At 38.5% G+C, this 21,002-nt stretch overlaps 1 protein-coding gene across 1 annotated transcript in view; it reads right to left on the reverse strand.

The window, feature by feature from the left end:
• GUCY2F (guanylate cyclase 2F, retinal) overlaps positions 1-21,002 on the reverse strand; it is a 208,437-nt gene that overhangs the window by 76,293 nt on the left and 111,142 nt on the right. The window contains exons 8-9 of the mRNA XM_006889911.1: positions 17,221-17,310; positions 2,762-2,938 (exon numbers count right to left, since the gene is read on the reverse strand). Coding sequence (XP_006889973.1) covers positions 2,762-2,938; positions 17,221-17,310 — 267 coding nt within the window. The remainder of the gene's footprint in view (positions 1-2,761; positions 2,939-17,220; positions 17,311-21,002) is intronic.

Raw genomic sequence — 21,002 nt, forward strand, 5'->3', positions numbered from 1 at the left:
ATTAGCTTCTCTCTTAGGTTACATAGCTTTCTTTACTTAGATGGTAAGGTAAGAGTAGTAGAATACCAATTAGGAGATTTGGAACCTATCATCAGCTCTGACATTTAGTAGTTGACTGATAAAGATATATGTGCTACATGTTGTATAACAAAACATATTTAACTTCTGTGAGTCACTATTTAATAAAGAAGAAGCTAATCACACCTCTCTTATAGGAAACTGGAATGTGGTCATATCTAAAAGTCTCCCTTGGAAATGGTTATACAAAAGTAATGATAAACATGCTAAAGCCCAAAACTCACTGATTATACAGATCATCTCCATAAAATGCACATATATACAATTTGCATATCCTTTCAGGGGTTCATGGTCTCCAATGACACCCATTCATGGAGTCATGCATGAGCTCTTAAGACTTTCAATAATGTTATATATATATATATATATATATATATAATTTATATTAGTTTGCAAACAAAAATTGCATACATTGCATTTCACACTATTCTTCATTCACATTGTGTTTCATACAATCATTCTCATTCAGTGTATTTTATAAAATTAATCATCATTGAAGTATGTCCACAATTATCTTTCCACACCCCTACCAGATCTTTCCCCATTTCCTTTAGTTTCTCCCTCCATTCACCAAATCATATGACCGTATGATTTTCCCCTGGCTCATTCTCACCCCTCAACTCCCACCTCTTCCTCACTTGGATCATCATACACATTTTAGTTATTCTTCTATTTTTATAATAATGATATTGTGCAGTATTTGTCCTTATAAGACTGAGTTAGTTCACTCAGCATAATGCTCTCTAGTCTCTCCCAAGTTCGGTAGTAAATTTTTTTTTTCAATCACTGCTCCTGAGTTCTGCATAGTATTCCATTGTGTGAATGTAACACAGTTTCTCAATCCATTTGATTGTAATGGACATTTGAGCTGTTTCCATGTTCTTGCAATGGTGAATAATGCTGCTATGAGCATTAGTGTAAAAATCTCCATTTGTGTCTCAGTTCTAATGTCCTTGGGGTATAGTCCTAGGAATGGAATAGCTGGGTCATATGGAATTTCTATGTGATACTTTTTTAGAATACCAAATTGTTTCCCAGAGTGGTTGCTCCATTTTACAATCCTACCAACAGTGTATGAAAGTTCACACTTCTCCACATCCTTTCCAACATTTATTGCTTTCTGTCCTGTTAAAATTTGTCACTGCTATTGGAGTCAGGTGGTATCTCATTGTGGTTTTTATTTGCATCTCTCTGATTACCAGTGATTTTGAGCATTTCTGCATGTGTCTGTTGGCCATCCCAAGGTGTTCCATTGTGAAAAGTCTTTCCATGTCTTTTGCCCATTTTGTTACTGGGTTATCAGTCTTTTTCTTATGGATGACGCCTTGTCAATAATCGTTGGCTCAGGGAGTGGAACTGACAACCTTCTGGCTTTTTAGTGCTGCTAATTCCTCATCTACATGTCTCACATGCAAAAACCCATTGCCTAATTCTAGATAAAATTACATTTTGAGAAGTAAAAGTAAAGAGGAAGGTTAGGCAGCTGACAATAAATCTAGGAAAAAAACTTTTCCACATCCAGAAAGCAAAGAAATTAGGTAAAAAGAAGATCTGCTTCAAATTAAAGAGTGTTCAATGACAACAGCAAGTAAAGATAAATCTCTCCCTGTGATTGACACATCAATTACCACAACAGGTATGGCAGAGATCATGAGAGTGGTGCAGGATAGGACAAGATTCAGATCTGTCCTTCATAGGGCCACTATGAGTCACAGTCAACTTAATGGCATTATAGAGTTTATCTTTCAATATGATTTTTCTAGCCATTATTTAACTTTGCTATGTAGATGGGTGGGAATATGTGAAAGGGCGTGTTAGCCTATCCATAACGGGATTGACTATCTACCATTCCATAAGGGGATTGGCCAGTCTCAACAATCTACAAGGGGTTTGGCTAACAGCTCTAGCTGCACAGACAGATCTTGAACCACTAAAGAGAAAGCAAGACAATGTAGGTTGCTCACCCTGCTCCAGCTACACCTATGACAGCAAAACCTACGATCAAACTGGAGACGTGGTATGAGATGGGACCTTCAGGTAGGAAAGCCAATATTGGCAAGGCCGAGAACTTCGTTAGACAACTGGTGGTGGTAAGCCAATATTGGCAGGATAAAGAACAATGGCCTGAAGGCTCAAGGCTAAGGTTCCTGAGCGCACATTTCAGGAGCTATTGTAACTGTGTTCTATTATTAATGTGGATTATAACCTTTTGACTTCCCCAATATGCTTCCGTGTGGTCTTTGAGCTATCACATTGAATTTTGGACGCAGCAAAGCAGTAAGATTGGTGTTGAGATGAGTAAGAAATAGGTATGAGAATGTGAGGGACAAAGTGAGTCAGACCTCCTGGGAATTAAAGTATTACTGATGCTGTTGACAGGGGTAGTTCCCCTTTGTGAACTGGGTAAAGGTCAGATATGGCTGTCCCCATATAGCCCTTGTTCTTTTTATAGGCTTCTAACAATAACTTTAATCAAGGTAGTAGGTAAACCCTTTACATATCAATACCTCATAAGAATATAGACAAACATACTGTGTGTGAGAAGAATAGTGGAGACAGATTCTGAGAAGGGAAAGTCTGAGTGAGATGGTCACAGGGCGCTGAGGAAAACAAAATCTTAAAATGAGTTCTAAACTACAGAGAAAATTGAATATTTTCATAATACACCCCCCCCCCCATTAACCTTAATGAGATCCAGGAGGAGTGAGGATTTAAACATCCAATCCAGTTTTACATCTTGATTTGTCAGTATATCTTCTAGGCTCCTTCGTGAACAGAATTCTGTCACAATAGCAAACATTCCTGAATCATAGAAGAAGCCCAAGAAAGGGTTAATATTCTCATGACGCAGGTCTTTCATCTGGAATTGAGAGGGAGAGGGGGAAAAAATCAGAGCTATTTAAGGGCAACATCACTTAAAACCCATATCCTTGTGGTAGCAACCCTACCCCTGATTTTTTACCCCTGGTGTTTGTGATTGTGTTACGTTGTGTTATGTTGCGTTACGTTACGTTACGTTGCGTTGTGTTACGTTACGTTGCATTACGTTACGTTGTGTTACATTACATTGGAAAGGGGAGATTATCCTGTTGGCTAATCTAATCACATGAGCAGATTGGAATAGCAGAAGAGATAGCTGGAAAGAAGCAAAGATTGAGAAGGATTCAACATTCAACTGACTTTAATGAAGGAACAAGGCCAGGGACCTAGAAATGCAGGTGCTTCAAGAAGCTGAAAATGTGTCTTGAGTGAAAATGGAGAACTCAGTCCTAAACACCAACCAATCATAACTAAATTCTGTCATCAGCCTGGAAATGAATTCTCCTTTGAAAGCTACAGACTGGCTACTACCTTATTTCAATCTTGTGAAACATAAAGCAGAGAACCAAGCTAAACAAACTGGATTATTCCCTACAGATAATAAATGGATGTTGGTAGTAAACGGAAAATGATAAATGATGTTTTAAAACACTAAGCCTAAAAAAAAAAAACCCCACTAAGCCTGTTATAATTTGTATATGGTAGCAATGGAAATTTAAACGGGGCAAAAGAAGATTTCAGAGAAGAATCTCTCTTGGCATATTATAAACTCTTGTACTGGAACGTTCTTCCTGATTCTTGTGAGGATTCTATAGAGTGGAGCTTAGTGACTCAGAAAGAGTAAAGAGCATTATTACAATAAACGGTGGGGTTGATGGTCTCTCTCTGAATGCTTGTGTGTGTGTGTGTGTGTATTTTTTTTCCCCAATATCCCTTGAAATAGCCTACATAAAATCAGGTCAGAGCCTACAAAATAAGTTTAGGACAAAGATCTCAAATTTGGCTACACCAGAGTTTAGGGCTGTTGTACATAGGGTCGCTATGAGTCGCAAGCTACTCGATGACACGTAACAACAACAACAGAGAAACATGCATTTTGTGTGTGTTCAACATGTTCCACACATTGCACTGGGTGTCAGAGATGTAGAGACAAATAAGATGAAGTTCCTTTATGAAATATCTCTCCTTTCAAAGAGGGAAGATAGGAAAACTGACAATTACATTTCATTTCACTATGAATATGTTCTGATGAAAGAGAGCATATGATGGTAAAGAAACCTAGAAGTTAAGAATATAATTAAGCCTAGCAGTTAGAGAAGTCTTGCCCGAGGAAGTGATGCATTTTTTTAGGTTACCAAACAGTTTTATTCAAAACTTTTCCTAGTAAACTTTAAACAACTGGAATAAAAGTCAAATGTACTAAATATAACATGACATTAGTATAGTGAGTAGTATAGATTTTTTTCTTATGGAAATTATTTTCAATTGTTATCTTTGAAATTATTTTCAATTGTTATCTTTTAAAACTTACATTATAACTAATATATTACAGTTATCTTTGTATGAAAACATAGATATTATAATTATTACATCTTGAATATTTATGATTCTATAAACAAATGTCCTTAGGTGTGCATGTTAAGTAGCATATTGAAGTCATAAATTAAATCATGACTTCTATGTCAAAGGCTTATTATTCAGTGAGTAGGAAAGTTCATTTTCATGTGCTATGGGTTTGAAATCAGTCTTCAAAAATAAAATAACAGCAGAAATATTTTTTGTCAGGTTTGTTTGCATTTTTTTTAGCTGGAGATTTTGGGAGAGGGAATTTAAAAAGGCAGGATTTGTTGATGTTGTTGTTAGGTGCCATCGAGTCAAGTACGAATCATAGCAACTCTCTGAACAATACATCTGAACCCTGTCCTGTCCTGTGTGATCTTCTTCATCTCTGACACACTTGAATCCATTGCTGCAGTCATTGTGTCAATCCATCTGGTTGAGGGTCTTCCTTTCTTCCCTTTCCAAGGATGATGTCTCTTTCCAAAGAATGACCTCTCCTAGCAACATGCCCAAAGTATGTGAGACAACCCTTATCCATCCTTGTCTCCAAGGAGCAGTCTGGCTGCACCTCTTCAAAAACATATATGTTTGTTCTTTTGGAAGTCCATAGGATAGTCAGTGCTATTCTCCAATACCAGAATTCAAAGGCACCAATAATGATGGTATATAATTTTACTGTTCCAGCACAAAAATTAATTAAATGTGGTACATTAACACAATGGAATACTACACAGCATGCAGGAGCAATGATTTTTGTCAATTATTATTTACCTTGGGAGGGACTTGAGAACATTATGATGAGTGAACTAACTCAGCCCTACAAGGACAAAAACTGTATAAAATCATTATTTTAGAATGAGTATAAGGATCCAAGGAGGGCTGGAGAGTGGAAGCAGAGGCATGAGGATGTGCAGGGGGAGGGAAGATTACTCATGGGGTTGTACAATTTGATGGGTGTGGGGTGAGGGAAATCAGAAAAATCTGTCCTGGAAAACAATGTATTCAAATTTTGTAAATAAAATAGTATAATAATAAAAATAATTTTTAAAAAGGAGGACAAAACAATGTGATTACATCTTTTTGCTCGAAAGAACTTAAAACTCACACAACTTGGGGACAGAAATCAAAACTTTTGGGGACTGTAATGCCATAATGCAAAGTTTGGAGAAGACAGAGCAGTCAGCAAATGAGAGACAACATTTTGGAAGGTAACATGCTATAATAAGGTTGGGCCTAAAAATATACATGTAAAATCTGCCAAAATCATAAGCTGAATGTTAAATTTTCTATGCAAAAGAGAGATCTCAGGAAAAAAAAATTTAAGAAGCAGTTACTAAACTGGGAGGCTGAAATAGTTAACAATCTCAAACTCCTCTCCATCTTTTATGGTGCTGCCCAGTGGTGAGAATCTTTATGTTCTTGATGTTAAGCTTCAATCCATATTGAAAACTGCAGTCTTTGACCTTCTTCAGCAAACTCTACAGGTTCTTTTCAGTTGTACAACAAGGTTGTGTCATCTGCCTAACACAGGTTGTTGATGAGTCTTCCTCCGATCCTGATGCCATATTTTTCCTCAGAAGCCCAGCCTCCTGAATAATCTGTTCTACATACAGGTTGAAAATATATGGAGACAAGACGCATCTCTGATGCACTCCTTGCCCAATTTTGAACCATGCAGTGTTTTCTTGCTCTGTTCTGATGACTGCTTCTTGGTCCAAGTATAAGTTTCGCATGAGAAAAATAAAGTGTTCTGAGATTCCCATTCTTCTCAAGGTTAGCCACAATTTGCTGTGATCTACATACTCAAAGGTCTTTATATAGTCACTGAAACACAGATTTTGACATAGTTGCTGGGGTAATGGGGTTAGGTGTATCGGAGACAGTGAGATTCATTTAGGATAGGGCAGGGTTTAGAGCTATTGTGCAGAGGGTCATCATGAGTCACAGGTGACTCAACAGCACACAACAACAAACCTGGAAGTAATAAACAGAGATTTGAGTTGCTGCATATGACAGTAGACTTAATTTGAAAACTGAATCTAGAGAAACTGAGTCTATGAAAGTGAAATAGAATTTCAGAGACATAAAATAGAAATAAATTTCTAAAATGTCTCTTTCATAATGCTTAGTCATCAATCAAAGTAGAAAACTATGATGTGTTCTCAATTTTTTAAAAAGTTATCAATAGAAGTTAACTCTCAGATAATTGCATTTACCATCAGCATAAAAGGACTATAAGAAAATATTATAATTAAAGGGTTTAAAAGAAAATATATGCAAAATTAATCTACAGATGTGCCACTGCTCCACAGAATTGTGAACCAAATAGAATTTGTACACTTTGAAATACAGTAACTGAAATTAGAAATTCACTGAATGGGCTTAATGAAAGATTGTTTATGACAGAAGAAATATTGTTGTGTTATTCTTTGGTATCAATCAGGCTTCAGAAATGGACGCTCGCAGAGCAGGTCAAGGGTACAGAACCAAATCATATACCCCAAAGAGGGGAGCCAATACCAAAATGGGTACTTTTGTAACGGGGAAATGTCTCTCATCTGCTTTTCTGGGTAAAATGCTCATCTGTGCGATATTGCTCTAAAGCTGACCTTCCAAGTAAAGGCAGAGGAGGGAGAAGGATTGGCCATCCACTTTAGAAATAATGTGTTGTTGTTGATTGCCGTTGAGTTAAGCATGACTCATAGCAACCCTATAGGCCTGAAGCCTTTCTAAAACTATCTGCACTTATCAAAGTTCATAGAGTTTCCAGAAGCATGCTGTTTAGGAAGTGGATGCCACTCCTGCACAATAAAGCAAACTTAAATTAGATTAGCAGATATGGAACCTGAGGCTGAGCTCTCCGGTTCGCAAACAAAAAGAAGGTGGAACCGTTGTAAGCAGACACTAGTAATTGGAATGTGGGATGTGAGAAGCATGGATGTAGGAAAATTGGATATTGTTAAGAAATAAATGGAATACATAAATATTGCCATACAAGGCATTAGTGAAATGAGGAGGAATGACATGGGACATTTTAAATCAGATAATCTTGTGATCTACTATGACAGAAATTAAAAAGTGATAAAAATGGGGTCACATATGTAGTTAAAAAGACCATTTCTAGATCTATCCTGAAGTACGTTATTGTGAGCAATAGGATAATATCCATACACCTACGAGGAACACCTATTAATATGACCATCATTCAAATACATGCCCCAACAACCAGAGCCAGAGAGGAGGAAATAGATGATTTGTACCAACTTTTGCAGTTGGAAATCGATCAAACACGCAACCAGGATGCACTAATAAAAAGTTGGGAACAGAGAAGAAGGTTCAGTAGTCGGAAACCAGGGCCTAGGTGACAGAAATAAAACTGGAGACAAAATGATAGAATTTTGTACAGTCAATTATTTATTGCAAATACCTTTTATAAGAAGCACAAATGGCCACTATACATACATGTAGATCTCACTTACACAGAAATAGGACTGATTATAAAGAATTGTTGGAGAAACTAAAAATTAGCTGTGAAAACTAGGCCAGGTGTTGACTGTGGAAAAGCCCATCAAATATTCATATGCAAGTTCAAACTAAACAAAATTGAAATCAAATCCACAAGAACCAAAATCTGACCTCTAGTCTGTCTCACCCAAATTTTAAAACCATCTCAGGAACAGTTTGAAACCTTGAACACTAACGAGAAAAAGCCAGATGATCTGTGGGAATATATAAAGAATATTATCCATGAAGAAAGCAAAAGGTCATTACAGAGACAGATGAGGGGAAAAGACCAAGATGAATGTAAGAAGAGACTCTGAATATTTCCCTAAAGCAAAAAAGGGAAGAAATCAAGAAGTTAAGGAGCTTAAGGACAAAGTATGAAGACAAAGCAAAGTATTATAATGAAATGCCCAAAGAGCTGGAAACAAAATCAAAAGAGCAGAAGCTGCTTGACTTTTCTTAAGTTAAAGGAACTGAAGAACAAATTTAAGCCTCGTGTTGCAATACTTAAGGATGGTATGGGCAGAATACTGAATGATCTAGGAAGCATTCAAATAAGATGGAAGGAGTACACAGAGTCACTGTACCAAAAAATTTGGCTGACACAGAAGAATTTCATTAAACATCTTATGTTTAAGAGGCAATGGTGATGAAGGAGAAAATTCTAGTTGCTCTGAAGGAACTGGTAAAAAACAAGGTCCCAGGAATTGATGGCGTACCAACTGACTTATTTAAAAAAGCAGATACAGCCCTGGATGTGCTCACGAGCTTATGCCAAGAAATCTGAAGGACAACCACCTGGCCAACCAACTGGAAGAGATCCAGATTTATTCTCATTTAAAAAAAAAAAGAAAGAAAAAAGATGATTCCAAAGAGTGTGGAATAATGATAATAGAAAGATTGTTTGTTGTTGTTATGTGCCATCGAGTCGCTTGCGACTCATAGCGACCCTATAACAGCCCTAAACTCTGCTCTTTCCTGTGCCAATTGCACTGTCTCTGACACTCCCATCCCGATTACCCCAGTCACTGATTCAATCCACCTCATAGAGGGTCTTCCCCTCCTGCGCTGTCCCTCTACCCTACCAAGCATGATGTCCTTCTCCAAGGACTGGTACCTCCTTACAACATGTCCAAAGTATGTTAGACGGAGCCTCAGAATCTTTGCCTCCAAGGAGCCCACTGGTTTAACCCTTCCCAGGATGAATCTGTTTGTTTTCCTAGCAGTCCATGGTACCCTTAATACTCTTCTCCAGCACCACAGCTCAAAGGCATCAATTAGAAAGAAAAAAAAAAAAGTGTGGAAATTATCGAAAATATCACTCATTTCACATGCAAGTAAAATCCTGTTGAAGATTATCCAAAACACCAGGAACAAAACCTTGAGAGAGAACTACCAGAAATAGAAGCTGGGCTTAGAAGGGGATTTGGCACTAGGGAGAGTATCATTAATGGTTAGATGGTTCTTGGCTGGAAAAAGGGAGTACCAGAGAAATGTCTATGTTTCATTGACTATGCAAAGGCACTTTACTCTGTGGATCACAACAAATTGTGGCTAACCTTGAGAAGAATGGGAATCCCAGAACACCTGATTGTGCTCATACAAAACTTGGACCAGGAAGCAGTCCTCAGAGAAAGGAAACACTATAAGGTCAAGATCAGGAAAAGAGTCTGTCAGGGATGCATTCTATTTCCCTAAGTTTTCAGTCTATATGTGCAAAAGATCATTCAAGGGGCTGGACTTTATGAAGAGGAAAGTGGCCTCAGCATTGGAGGAAAACTGAACAACCTGCATTATGCAGATGACTCAATCTTGCTTGCTGAAACTGAGGATGGCTTTTGCTGCATTTGCTGCAGAGGGTCAAGGACTGTAGTGTGCAATATGGGTTGAAGCTCAACATCAAGAAAACAAAGATTCTCACCACTGGGCCAATTGGCTGCATCATGATAGAGGAGAAGAGATTGAGGTTGTTAACAATTTCAACTTTCTTGAGTCCATAGTCAACACTCTTGGCACAAGTAGCCAGGAAAGCAAAAGACAAATTGCATTAGGAAAATCTACTCTCACAGGCCTCTCCAGAATGCTGACGAGCAACTGTATCAGTTTACAGACTAAGGTGGGTCTGATCTAGGCCATGATCTTTGTAGTTACTTGCTATGCATCAGAGAGCTGGACAATAACTAAGGATGATAATAGAAGAATTGATGCCTTTGAGTTGTGGCATTGGAGAAGAGTAATGAAAATACTATGGACTGCCAAGAGTACAAACAGGTCTGTCCTGGAGAGGGTGAAACCAAGCTGCATCTTAAAGGCAAAGATTTTGAAGCTCGGTCCCACATACTTTGGGTATGTTACCAGGAGCGACTTGGAGAAGGACATCATACTTGAAAAGGTGGGGAGGATCAGTGAAAGAGAGGAAGATCAGTGACAAAATGGATTGACACAGTGACTGCACCAATGGACTCAAGTGTGTCAGAGATGATGACAATGGCATCGGTTTCAGATCTGTTTATTACAGCATCACTAAGATCATTCAGGAGGCTGGGTTCTATGAGGAGAAATGTGGCATCAGAATTGGAGGAAGACTCATCAAAACTGTGTTATGCAGATGGTACAACCCTGCTTTCTGAAACTGAGGAGGACCTAAAGTGCTTCCTGCAGAAGGTCAAGTACTGTAGCCTTCAATATGGATTGAAGCTCAAGAAAAAAAAAGATTCTTACCACTGGGCTGATTGGCAACATTATGATGGATGGTGAAGAGATTGAGATTGTTAACAACGTTTGTTTGCTTGGCTCCACAATCAACTCTTGGTACCAGCAGCCAGGAAATTAAGAGAAGAATTGCATTGGGAAAGTCTGCTGCTTGAGGCCCCTCTAAAGTACTGAAGAGCAACAAAGTCAATCCAGAGACTAAGGGGTGCCTGATTCAGGCCATAGTCTTTGTAATTACTTGCTATGCATCAGAAAGCTGGACAATGACTAGGGATGATAGAAGGAGAACTGATGCCTTTGCATTGTGGTGCTGGACAAGAGTATTGAATATACCATGGACTGCTAAGAGAACAGAAAACTTTGCCTTAGACAGGGTGAAGCCAGTCAGCTCCTTGGAGGCAAGGATTCTGAAGCTTCTCTGACATACCTTGGGCATGTGGCAAAGAGGGACTAGTCCTTGGAGAGGGATGAAATACTTGGGAGGGTGGAGGGACAGTTTAAGAGAGGAAGACCCTCAATGAGATGGATTGATTCAGTGACTGGTGGAACAGGGATAGGTGTGTCAGAGACAATGAGATTGGCACAGGACAGAAGAGGGTTTAGGGTTGTTGTACATAGGGTCGCTATGAGTCGGAGGACACTCGATGGCACATAACAACAAGTTTTACTCGACTTGATGGCATCAAAAAATAACAACAGTGAACACGATGATCAACACATGTGAACCCTGTCATGTGCCATCCTCATGATCTACTCGAGTCCAGAAGAGATAGTGAAATGAAATAGAGATGAATAAAAATTACCCCAAACTAAAAATAACTAGAAGAAAAATAGTTATGGAAAATATTAACAAAGCCTCAGGGGTCTTTTGAGGACTCAATAGTCTAATATATAACTAGGTGTAGTCCCATAGCTCTGGTTTAGGTAGCTCTAGTGCCTAGGGGGTAAGGAGGCACACTGCCAACCCAAAAACAGGTGGTTCAAATCCACCAGCTACTCTGGAATAATTATAGTCAATTTCGTCCCATGAGACTTACTGCCTCTGAGAACCTACTAGTGTTATGGGTCCGTTCTGACTTGAAGGCAATAAGGAATAGAGTACATGGGGAAAATAATTTTTAAGAAATGGCAGTCATGGGAGCTCTGGTGGCCTAGTGGCAAGAAGCTGCACTGTAATCCAAGAGGTGGTGGTTGTTGTTGTTGTTATGTGCCGTCGAGTCGTTTGCAACTCATAACGCCCCTATGTACAACAGCCCTAAACCCTGCTCTATCCTGTGCCAATCGCATTGCCTCTGACACACCCATCCTGATTACCCCAGTCACTGAATCAATCCACCTCATAGGGGCTGTTCTCCTCTGCGCTGTCCCTCCACCCTCCCAAGCATGATGTCCCTTTCCAAGGCCCTGTCCCTCCTTACAACATGTCCAAAGTATGTCAGACAATGCCCCAATATCCTTGCCTCCAAGGAGTAGCATGGTTTAACCCTCTCCAGAATGAATCTGTTTGTTTTCTTGGCAGTCCATGATACTCTCAATACTCTTCTCCAGCACTACAGCCCAAAGGCATCAGTTCTCCTTCTATCCTCCCTAGTCATTATCCAACTCTCTGATGCATAGCAGGTGATTGCAAAGACCATGGCCTGTATCAGGCACACCTTAGTCTCCAGAGAGACACCATTGCTCTTCAGTACTTTGGAGAGGTCCTTAACAGCAGACTTTCCCATCACAATACATTTTTTTATTTCCTGGCTGCTGGTCCAAGAGTGTTGACTGTGGAGCCGAGCAAATTGAAGCTGTGAACAATCTCAATCTCTTTGCCATCCATCCTGATGCTGCCAATTGGTCCAGTGGTGAGAATCTTTGTCTTCTTGACATTGAGCCTCAGTCCATATTGAAGGCTGCAGTCCTTGACCCTCTGCAGCAAGTGCATGAGGTCCTCCTCAGTTTCAGCAAGCAGGGTTGTGTCATCTGCATAACGCAGATTGTTGATAGATCTTCCACCAATCCTGACGCCACATTCTCCTCATAGAGCCCAGCCTCTAGGATAATTTGCTCTGCACACAGGTTGAAAAGGTATGGAGATAGGACACATCCTTGGGGTACACCTTCCCAATTTTGAACCATGTAGTGTTACCCTGCTCTGTTCTGACGACTACCTCTTGGTCCAAGTATAGGTTTTGCATTAGCACGATTAAATGTTCTGGGATTCCCAGTCTTCTCAGAGTCAGTTCAGTTTGTTATGATCCACACAGTCAAACGCCTTTGGATAGTCAATGAAACACAGATAGACATTCTTCTGGTATTCCCTGCTTTCAGCTAAGATCCATCTAACATCAGCTACAATATCCCTAGTACCACGACCCCTTCAAACCCAGCCTGGACTTCTGGCAGTTCTCTACGGATGTGCTGTTCCTGTCATTTTTGGATAATCTTCAAAAGTATTACAGTGAAATGTGCGAGGAGCTAGAGTCGGAAAATCAAAAGGGCTGAACTCGTTCAGCATTTCTTAAGCTCAAGGAACTGAAGAACAAATTCAAACCTCTAGTTGCTATAATCAAGGATGCTTTAGGCAGAATATTAAATGATCCAGGAGGTATTAAAAGAAGATGGAAGGAATATACTGAGTCATTGTATCGAAAGGAATTGGCAGATGCGGAAGAATTTAATGAGATAACATTTGAGCAAGAGCCTATGTTGATGAAGGAAGAAGTTCAAGCTGCTTTGAAGGAAATTGCAAAAAATAAGGCCCCAGGAATAGATGGTATACCAATTGACATATTTCAACTAACAGATGCTGCCCTGGATGTGCTCACCAAGTTGTGCCAAGAAATCTGGAAAACAACCACTTGGCCAACTGACTGGAAGAGATCTATATTTGTTCCCATTCCAAAGAAGGGTGACCCAACTTAGTGTGGAAACTACAGAACAATATCATTAATTTCACATGCAAGCAAGATTCTACTTAAGATTATCCCAGAGGTACACAGTTCAAAACCACCAGTTGCTCTGCTGGGGAAAGAGGGGCAATCTCCTCCTGTACCAGTCAGATCTTATTTGGTGGTACACACACAAAAATAAATTTTTTTTAAAATGGCAGTCAAAAAATGTTATGATTTTATCCTTTTGTGACTGATGTATTTCACTCAGCATGTCTTTCAGACTCATCCATGTTGTGTAGTGTTTATAACTTCATTTTTTCCAATGCTGCATAATATTCCATTTTGTAGATGTATCACAGTTTCTCTACTGATTCGTTTTTTAAATTACATATTTTTTCTTGTGATTTTTACAAAAGTTTACAAAAACTTGGATTTCTATTTATTCATTGTTCATTCAATTCACTTTTCTCTTAAAAAAATTCATTCATTGTTGCACAATTTCCTCCCTCCCTCCCCCATACCCATTCCACTTTTCTGTGCGCTTATTATTCTGGACTGTTGTTATGCAAATAATGCCTAATCATATATTCCTTTTTATTCATGCGTGATTTGTTCTTTTTTTAAAAAAAATTGTACTGGTTTACTTAGAAAGTTTATATACATTGTTTCCCACACCAGATCTTTCCCCTTTCCTTTACCCACCCCTCCCTCCAGCCATGTATTTCTTTTAAACAGTTATTTCCTTCATCTGTTCCAATACACTCTACATTATCTATACTCTTTTAGTTTCCCTCTAGCCCCCATGTCAGTCCTGTTTTAGAACATTGGCATTATGTAGTATTTGTCCTTTTGTGACTAAGATATTTCACTCAGCATAATGTCCTCCAGGGTCACCCATTTTGTATTATATTTTATGAGTTCCTTCTTTTTCAGAGCTGTATAGTATTCCATTGTATGACTATTCAGCTTCTCTATTCATTCATTTGTTGATGGACACTTAGGTTTCTTCCATCTCTTTGCTATTGTGAACAATGCAGCAATGAACATGGGTGCACATATTTGGGTGGCAACCCTGGTTTCTTTAGGGTATATTCCCAGTAGCAGAATTACTGGGTCAAATGGTATTTCTATTTCCAACATTTTTAGAAAGTGCCATACTGCCTTCCGTAGTAGTTGCACCATTTTATGCTCCTGCCAACAGTGAATAAGGGTTCCAATCTCCCCATAATTTTGCCAGCATTTGTTGTTTGCGATCCATTCATTTGTTGATGGGCACTTTAGCTGTTTCCATCTCTCTGCTATTTTGAATAATGCTGTCAATGCTGCATAAGACCACTGTTACAACAATAGGATGGATACAGAAAGGTGGGAGAGCAGGAAAATCACGGATAAAAAATGAACACTGTAGTGAACAGGTAAAGGGGAGAATACTCTGAAAGGAATGGATGATTAGACATTATGTGTATGAAAATTAACAATCTTTATGCAACAATGAATGTTTAAAAAAAACAGTGAACTGGGGGTAGGAAAGAAAATGTGCAGCAATAAATAAATTAAAATCCAACATTTCTGTAAACTGTCATTAAAATCACAATTTTTTTTAAAAGGTGACAAAAGAAAACTAACAATATGGAATAGGACATGCATTACAAAGTGAATGGGAGAGAAGTAGACAGGAAAATGTGTATGAATGAATAAATGAAAACCAATCTCTTTGTGAACGTTCACCAAAATCACACAATTTTATTAAAAAAATTTATTATTATTATTAATTTTCATGAATATTTAGAGATTTTTAATTTCCATTCATTCATTTTTGTACTTTTCTCCCTTCCCACACACCCCCCACCGCCAGCTCGCTCTTCTCTTTGAAAATTAAAGAAAAATTCCTTCATTGGTATATAATCCACCCGTACACCCCCACCCTAAGTATACTCCACTCTGCAATCTTCATTCCTGACTCTTACGATAATCATAATGCCCTATAATATATTGCTTTTAAACTGTACTCTCCCTCATCCGTTTCAATTAAGTAGACATAATGCATCCAGTTTTTCTCACTCTTAACCCAACCCTGATGTCAGTCCCATTCTACAGCAGTGGAATTTCATTTAAAAAAATTTTTGAAAGCTGTTTTGGTGAAATGTATATTTGATATCTGTACACAAATATTCTTAAAATGAATACTGAAAATGTAACTTTGATAACTGCTAAAAAAGGTCATTAAGTTAGCTAAAGGTATCAATTTAACAATATAAGGATCTACTCCAAGCAAGACTGATGCAGTTAGACATCATAATCAAATCCCTGAAATCCCAAGAAACAGTGAAAATCTTGAAGGGAAAAATGGTTGCATTTCTATCACAAGGAAAAGAATAAAGAAAACAATGAAATGACATCTTTAAAATGCTTAAAGGAAAACTTAGCCAACCTAGAATTTTATATTTAGTAAAAATAGTCTTCAAAATTGAAAAACTAAAGACATTTTAAAAAAAAGACAAAAACTGAAGAAATACATCATCAGCAGATTTACAGGTTAAATGAGTAAAGAAAGTTGTCCCAAATGAAGAGAAATGGTGTCATATGGTAACTTGAGTCTATGATAAAAAATTTAAAGTTACCATAAATGGAAAATATGTTGGTAAATGTTACAAATACTTGTTTATTTTATTATAGTAACTTCTGTGTAGGGAGTTCTAGTGGCCTAGTAGTAAAAAGCTGTGCTGCAATCCCAAAGGTACACAGTTCTAATTCAACAGTTCATCTGCCAGAAAAGAAAAGGCAATCTCCTCCCGTGCAATTGCAGCCTCTGAAAACCAGCTAGAGGGTCAGCTTTGGATAGGTTTTGACTCAACGGTACACAACGTGTAATATATAGGATAGGGCAAGGTTCAGATCTACTGTTCACAGGATTGCTATGAGTTGTACTCCACCCCAGAGCACCTAATAATGATATAATATATATGAATGTTTAAAATAACTTTTAACATTGTAAGCAGGAGTGACATCCACTTCCTAAACTTGCCTCTGGAAACTCTATGAACTTTGATAGATGTCAATAGTTGTAGAGAGGCTTCAGGCCTTTTGTTCAGAGGGTCTCTATGAGAGTCATGCTCAACTTGAAGGCAATCAACAACAACAACAACAACAACAACATATGGTATTTATAATATATGTGAAGTATTTATAGAAAAGAAAAAGAACTACAACCTTCAAAATGAAAACACACATAACCATGTTACTTTTCCAGGTCAGGTAACTGGGGATTTTAAATGATTGTGGGATATTTTCTTAGTAATGATCAAAATAGTGATCATTTTGCCAAGAAGTTAAGTGTCAGCTAATACGAAAAAAGCTGTACATAATAGTCTGTCAATTCTCATCCTAATCCTAGGAACTAGACAGTAATATTCTTTTTTATATATAAATAAGGAAATTGGGTTTTGAAAGTTTTGATGACTTGTACAAGTCACCAAGTGGTAGAGCCTAGATTTGAACTCGTCATGTCTCTGACTATAGAGCATATATTTTTATCTTCTCTTTCAATTACTGTACCAGTAATAATCATTTAGTTGCTTCATCTGCTTGTGAAGTGGATCTTCCTAAAAAGCTGATGTTAGTTACTTTGAGTTTATTGGGGGGGGGAGAAAGAGAGAATTTCTCATACCATTTCAAACACATCACTTGCACTTGATTTGACTGACTTAACGTCTCCAAAATCTCCAGAGGGGAACTTTTTCAGCCATACCCAGTCACCCTAGAAAGAAAAGGCAGAGAACAGTAATGAGACTTCATGGTCAGCTGCTGTACAGCAGTGTCCGTTCAACATAAAGGGCTAGACCATAAACCCAAATAAACTTCTTTTCTCTTCTCTCACCCTATACCTCATAGACAGTCATCCTGTATTCTGCACTTAAAAAAAACAAACTGTGTATTCTGAGCTAACATATAGAGAAGTTAAGGTTAAAAATTCCAATTAACTCAAGACAGGGAAACAATTGCAGGAGTGCAGGCCACAGAAAACTAATGATAGCACTCTCTGCAATGCCTCCCTTAACTAACTGCAGAAACTGCTAGGTCGTTTTACTTATTCATAGCTAAGTGATGTAGCACCAGGTTTCCTGTGATTAATGGTGATGGTTGGTGGTTGCAATTCCCCTTGCCTTGAGGCGTCTGTGGCTGGAGATGTAGGGTGGGAAATGTAGTGCAGCAAATGTTTCCAGCATTTACCTTTATCCATTTTTCTCTTGTGGGACAGGCTATTTGAGGAGGACTCTTATCCTTTAGTCATAAACTGATTGATTGGGATGCAGATTAAACATGTTCTCTTATTTTGATGTACAAATATAATAATATGAGTCATCTACACTCTTTCAGATATCTCTTTCGGACTCTTTAAGTACCAAATAGATATTTCTAAGGCAACTGTCAAGTCAAAAACAACAATCATTTTAATTGCCTTCACTTTAACATCAGTATGTGATAGATAATTTTCTTCAATGTGCCTAGCCTCAAGGATTCATCAGTCATCAAGCGCTATTTAGTTTCTGTCCAACCAAAATGTTTAAAGGCAATACAAATATAGACTCCCTTTTCTCTGAAATAATAATAATGCCTTACAATTGCACAGCCCTCTCTACCCTTCAAAGTGCTTTCACATCTATTATCCATAGCCTGGAGATTCCATTTTAGGCTGCACCAATTTGTCATCAAGTAGAGAAAATAAAGCAGAGAGCTCTGTGCAGTCAAATTCTGAGAATAAGAGAGTGTATCCACTCTCTTATTACGGAATATATCCAGCTGCAGCATTGCATCTGGAAACTTGCTGAAGGCAAAGGCTAATGGGAGCTCCAGGCATCTGACTTAGCAGCACTCTGTGGTTAGAGAACATCTTCGAGCCAAGGAGCTCCAAGCCTTTTAATGAGGGAATAGCTCTCAAAGGCCTTCACCAGTTGAGCAAAACTACACTAGCCAGGTTTGATGCGCACAGAGCTCACAAGGGTCATCCAAGATCAGCTTCAGCCTGCAGCAGAATAGCCAAAGCACTGAAGTTTGACTTCCTCATTTCTTGCCCTACAAGTCTCCAAGCATGGCCCTGGGCCAGCTGCATGGACATCACCTGGGAACTTATTAGAAATGCAAATTCGTAGGCCTCATCCCAGACAGTGAATCAGAAATTTTGGAAGTGAGTGCAGCAAGCTCTTCAAGTGATTCTGATGCGTGCTCAAGTATGAGAACTATTGCCCTAGCCTTTCTTTCCTCATACCAGTGGCATTCCCTTCACCACTGAGGACCTTTTATCAATTTTTTCCCACCAAAATCTGCGTTCAGATAAACATCCTAAAACTCATTCATAAAGTGCATGAGGGCTTAACACCAGCTTGAACCTTTAGCTTTCAGAAGAATTTGTCCTCTAGATGAATTAAAGACTATGGCTTAAGTGGAAAGAACAAATTTCTACATAGAAATTTACAAAATCCATCAAAGTGTGGGATCTATTTGTGGATGACAAAGCCTTCCCAGGACTCACAATTGTGCCTGTGGATGCTGCTAGCCACTATGATATGTATGTGCTAATTAGAAAAGTGTGTACTCTTTCAATTAAAAATAAGGAGGGACTGGAGAGCATTATGGTGAGTGAACTAACTCAGTCCCACAAGGATAAATATTGCATAAAACTATTATTGTAGAATTAGTATAAGGATCCAAGAGGGGTGGAAGCAGAGGGATGAAGATGTGCAGGGGGAGGAGGGATTAATCATGGAGTTGTACAGGGTGAGGGAAATTGAAAGAATTTGTTCTCAAAAACAATGTAGCGAGGGGCTGATAGAATTAGGCAAGATCCAGTGGGGACCTAAAAGGTAGAGTAATGATGGGCATGGATCAATGATGATTAATTTTACAAAACACAATATATGAGAATGATAATGTGAAACACAGTGTGAATGGAGGAATCCAGGCAACACAATGTATATAACTTTTGTAGGTAAACCAATACAAAAGAATAAAAAACTTTAAAATTAAAAAAAATAAATAAAAATAATGGTTTAAATACTATGTGAACTTATTAACACAACCTGTTATAGCCCCATGACAGCAACCAGAAATCCTGGTTGCATGCATAGTATTCATTCACTCCCTAGCAAAAATACTCTGCACCTCACAAAACCATGACCTCCAGGCAAAGCCTCTATGTCAGGTTTGGAGTCAAGCTATAAGAAAAGGGGTGGGAGGTAGGAATTGAGCCTCAAATTAGGCAGAAGAGAGGAAGCCACTCAGGGAATCCCTGGGGGATGGGCGGCATAGTGTACAGTGAGGTGCATGGTCAAGTGTTGTTATCGGGGAATATATGAGAAGGCTCCATGATCCAGAGCTAGGCTAGAAGGCCTAGAATCTCTGTCCTTACTTATGCACTATTCTCATATACTAGTATGATTATAATAAAAATAATACCTCTTAAATGTGCTACCCTTGTTGCATGCATAACCTGAATGTCAAGAGTGGCAGCCCTCACACTTGTCTATACCTTATTGGCATCTTCTTTCTGGAGTCAGCCCTCTTTAAAACATGAGTTAACCTTCCATCGAGCATTTTAACTTGCACCAACAACTAAGTTTTCCCTATCACGTAACCAAATTTGAGAGCTGGAAGGGTATTACTATCCTAAGTCCAATCCCTTCATGTTTTGAAACAGAAGCCTTGAACATAGTAAGTGATTTTCCCAAAGTCAGAAAGCTAGCTATCCAGCTCCTATTTTATTTCTTTCCTCTCAATGGCTTCTTTTTTATTTGGGGAAGGTGTTTATATTTGTCTTAAGACATGAATAATTCTCACAAACTTCAGACACAGTTTTCATTTAGTCTGTGTGCATCCTCCTTCATGAATAATAAGGAACAAGGAGGAAATGGGCAGGTTTTATCTTCACTACACATGAACTATTCGTTATTGCTTTCTTTTAAGAAAGAGAATGATAAAAATACTTCACTCATCACTCACTTTTTAATTAAGAGGAAGAGATGTCAAACTCTCTTCACTGAAGTTTTCGAAGCTAATTTAAAGTCCATTGGTTTTGCATTAATACCTTGGTATATTTATTTACTAAAAGTCAAGAGAACAGGGGAGAAGGGTCCTAGCATTGCCTCGGCCTCAAACTCAGTGTCATCCCTAAGGTGGCTGTGTAATCAGGCTGAACTTCAGTTTCCTTGCTGATAGTTTCCTCAGTTTTCAGTTTGGACAATCTATGATTCTGTAATGACAGAGAACATAGTTCATGGAAGGGAAGCAGAGCTATGAAGAATATAGAAAAAGGTGAGAGAATGAAAAAATTGTTCTGTGAAAGACAGAGGAATGAAGGTGTCACATACAGGAGGGGGAGAGGGAGGAGAGAGATAGAGAGAAGCAAAGAAAGACAAAAGGAGTCATAAAAAAGGAAGGAAGGAAGGAAGGAAG

This window comes from Elephantulus edwardii, unplaced genomic scaffold (assembly GCF_000299155.1).
Source record: "Elephantulus edwardii isolate Elephantulus edwardi_28Jun2011 unplaced genomic scaffold, EleEdw1.0 scaffold00083, whole genome shotgun sequence".
In the NCBI taxonomy this organism is placed as follows: Eukaryota; Metazoa; Chordata; class Mammalia; order Macroscelidea; family Macroscelididae; genus Elephantulus; species Elephantulus edwardii.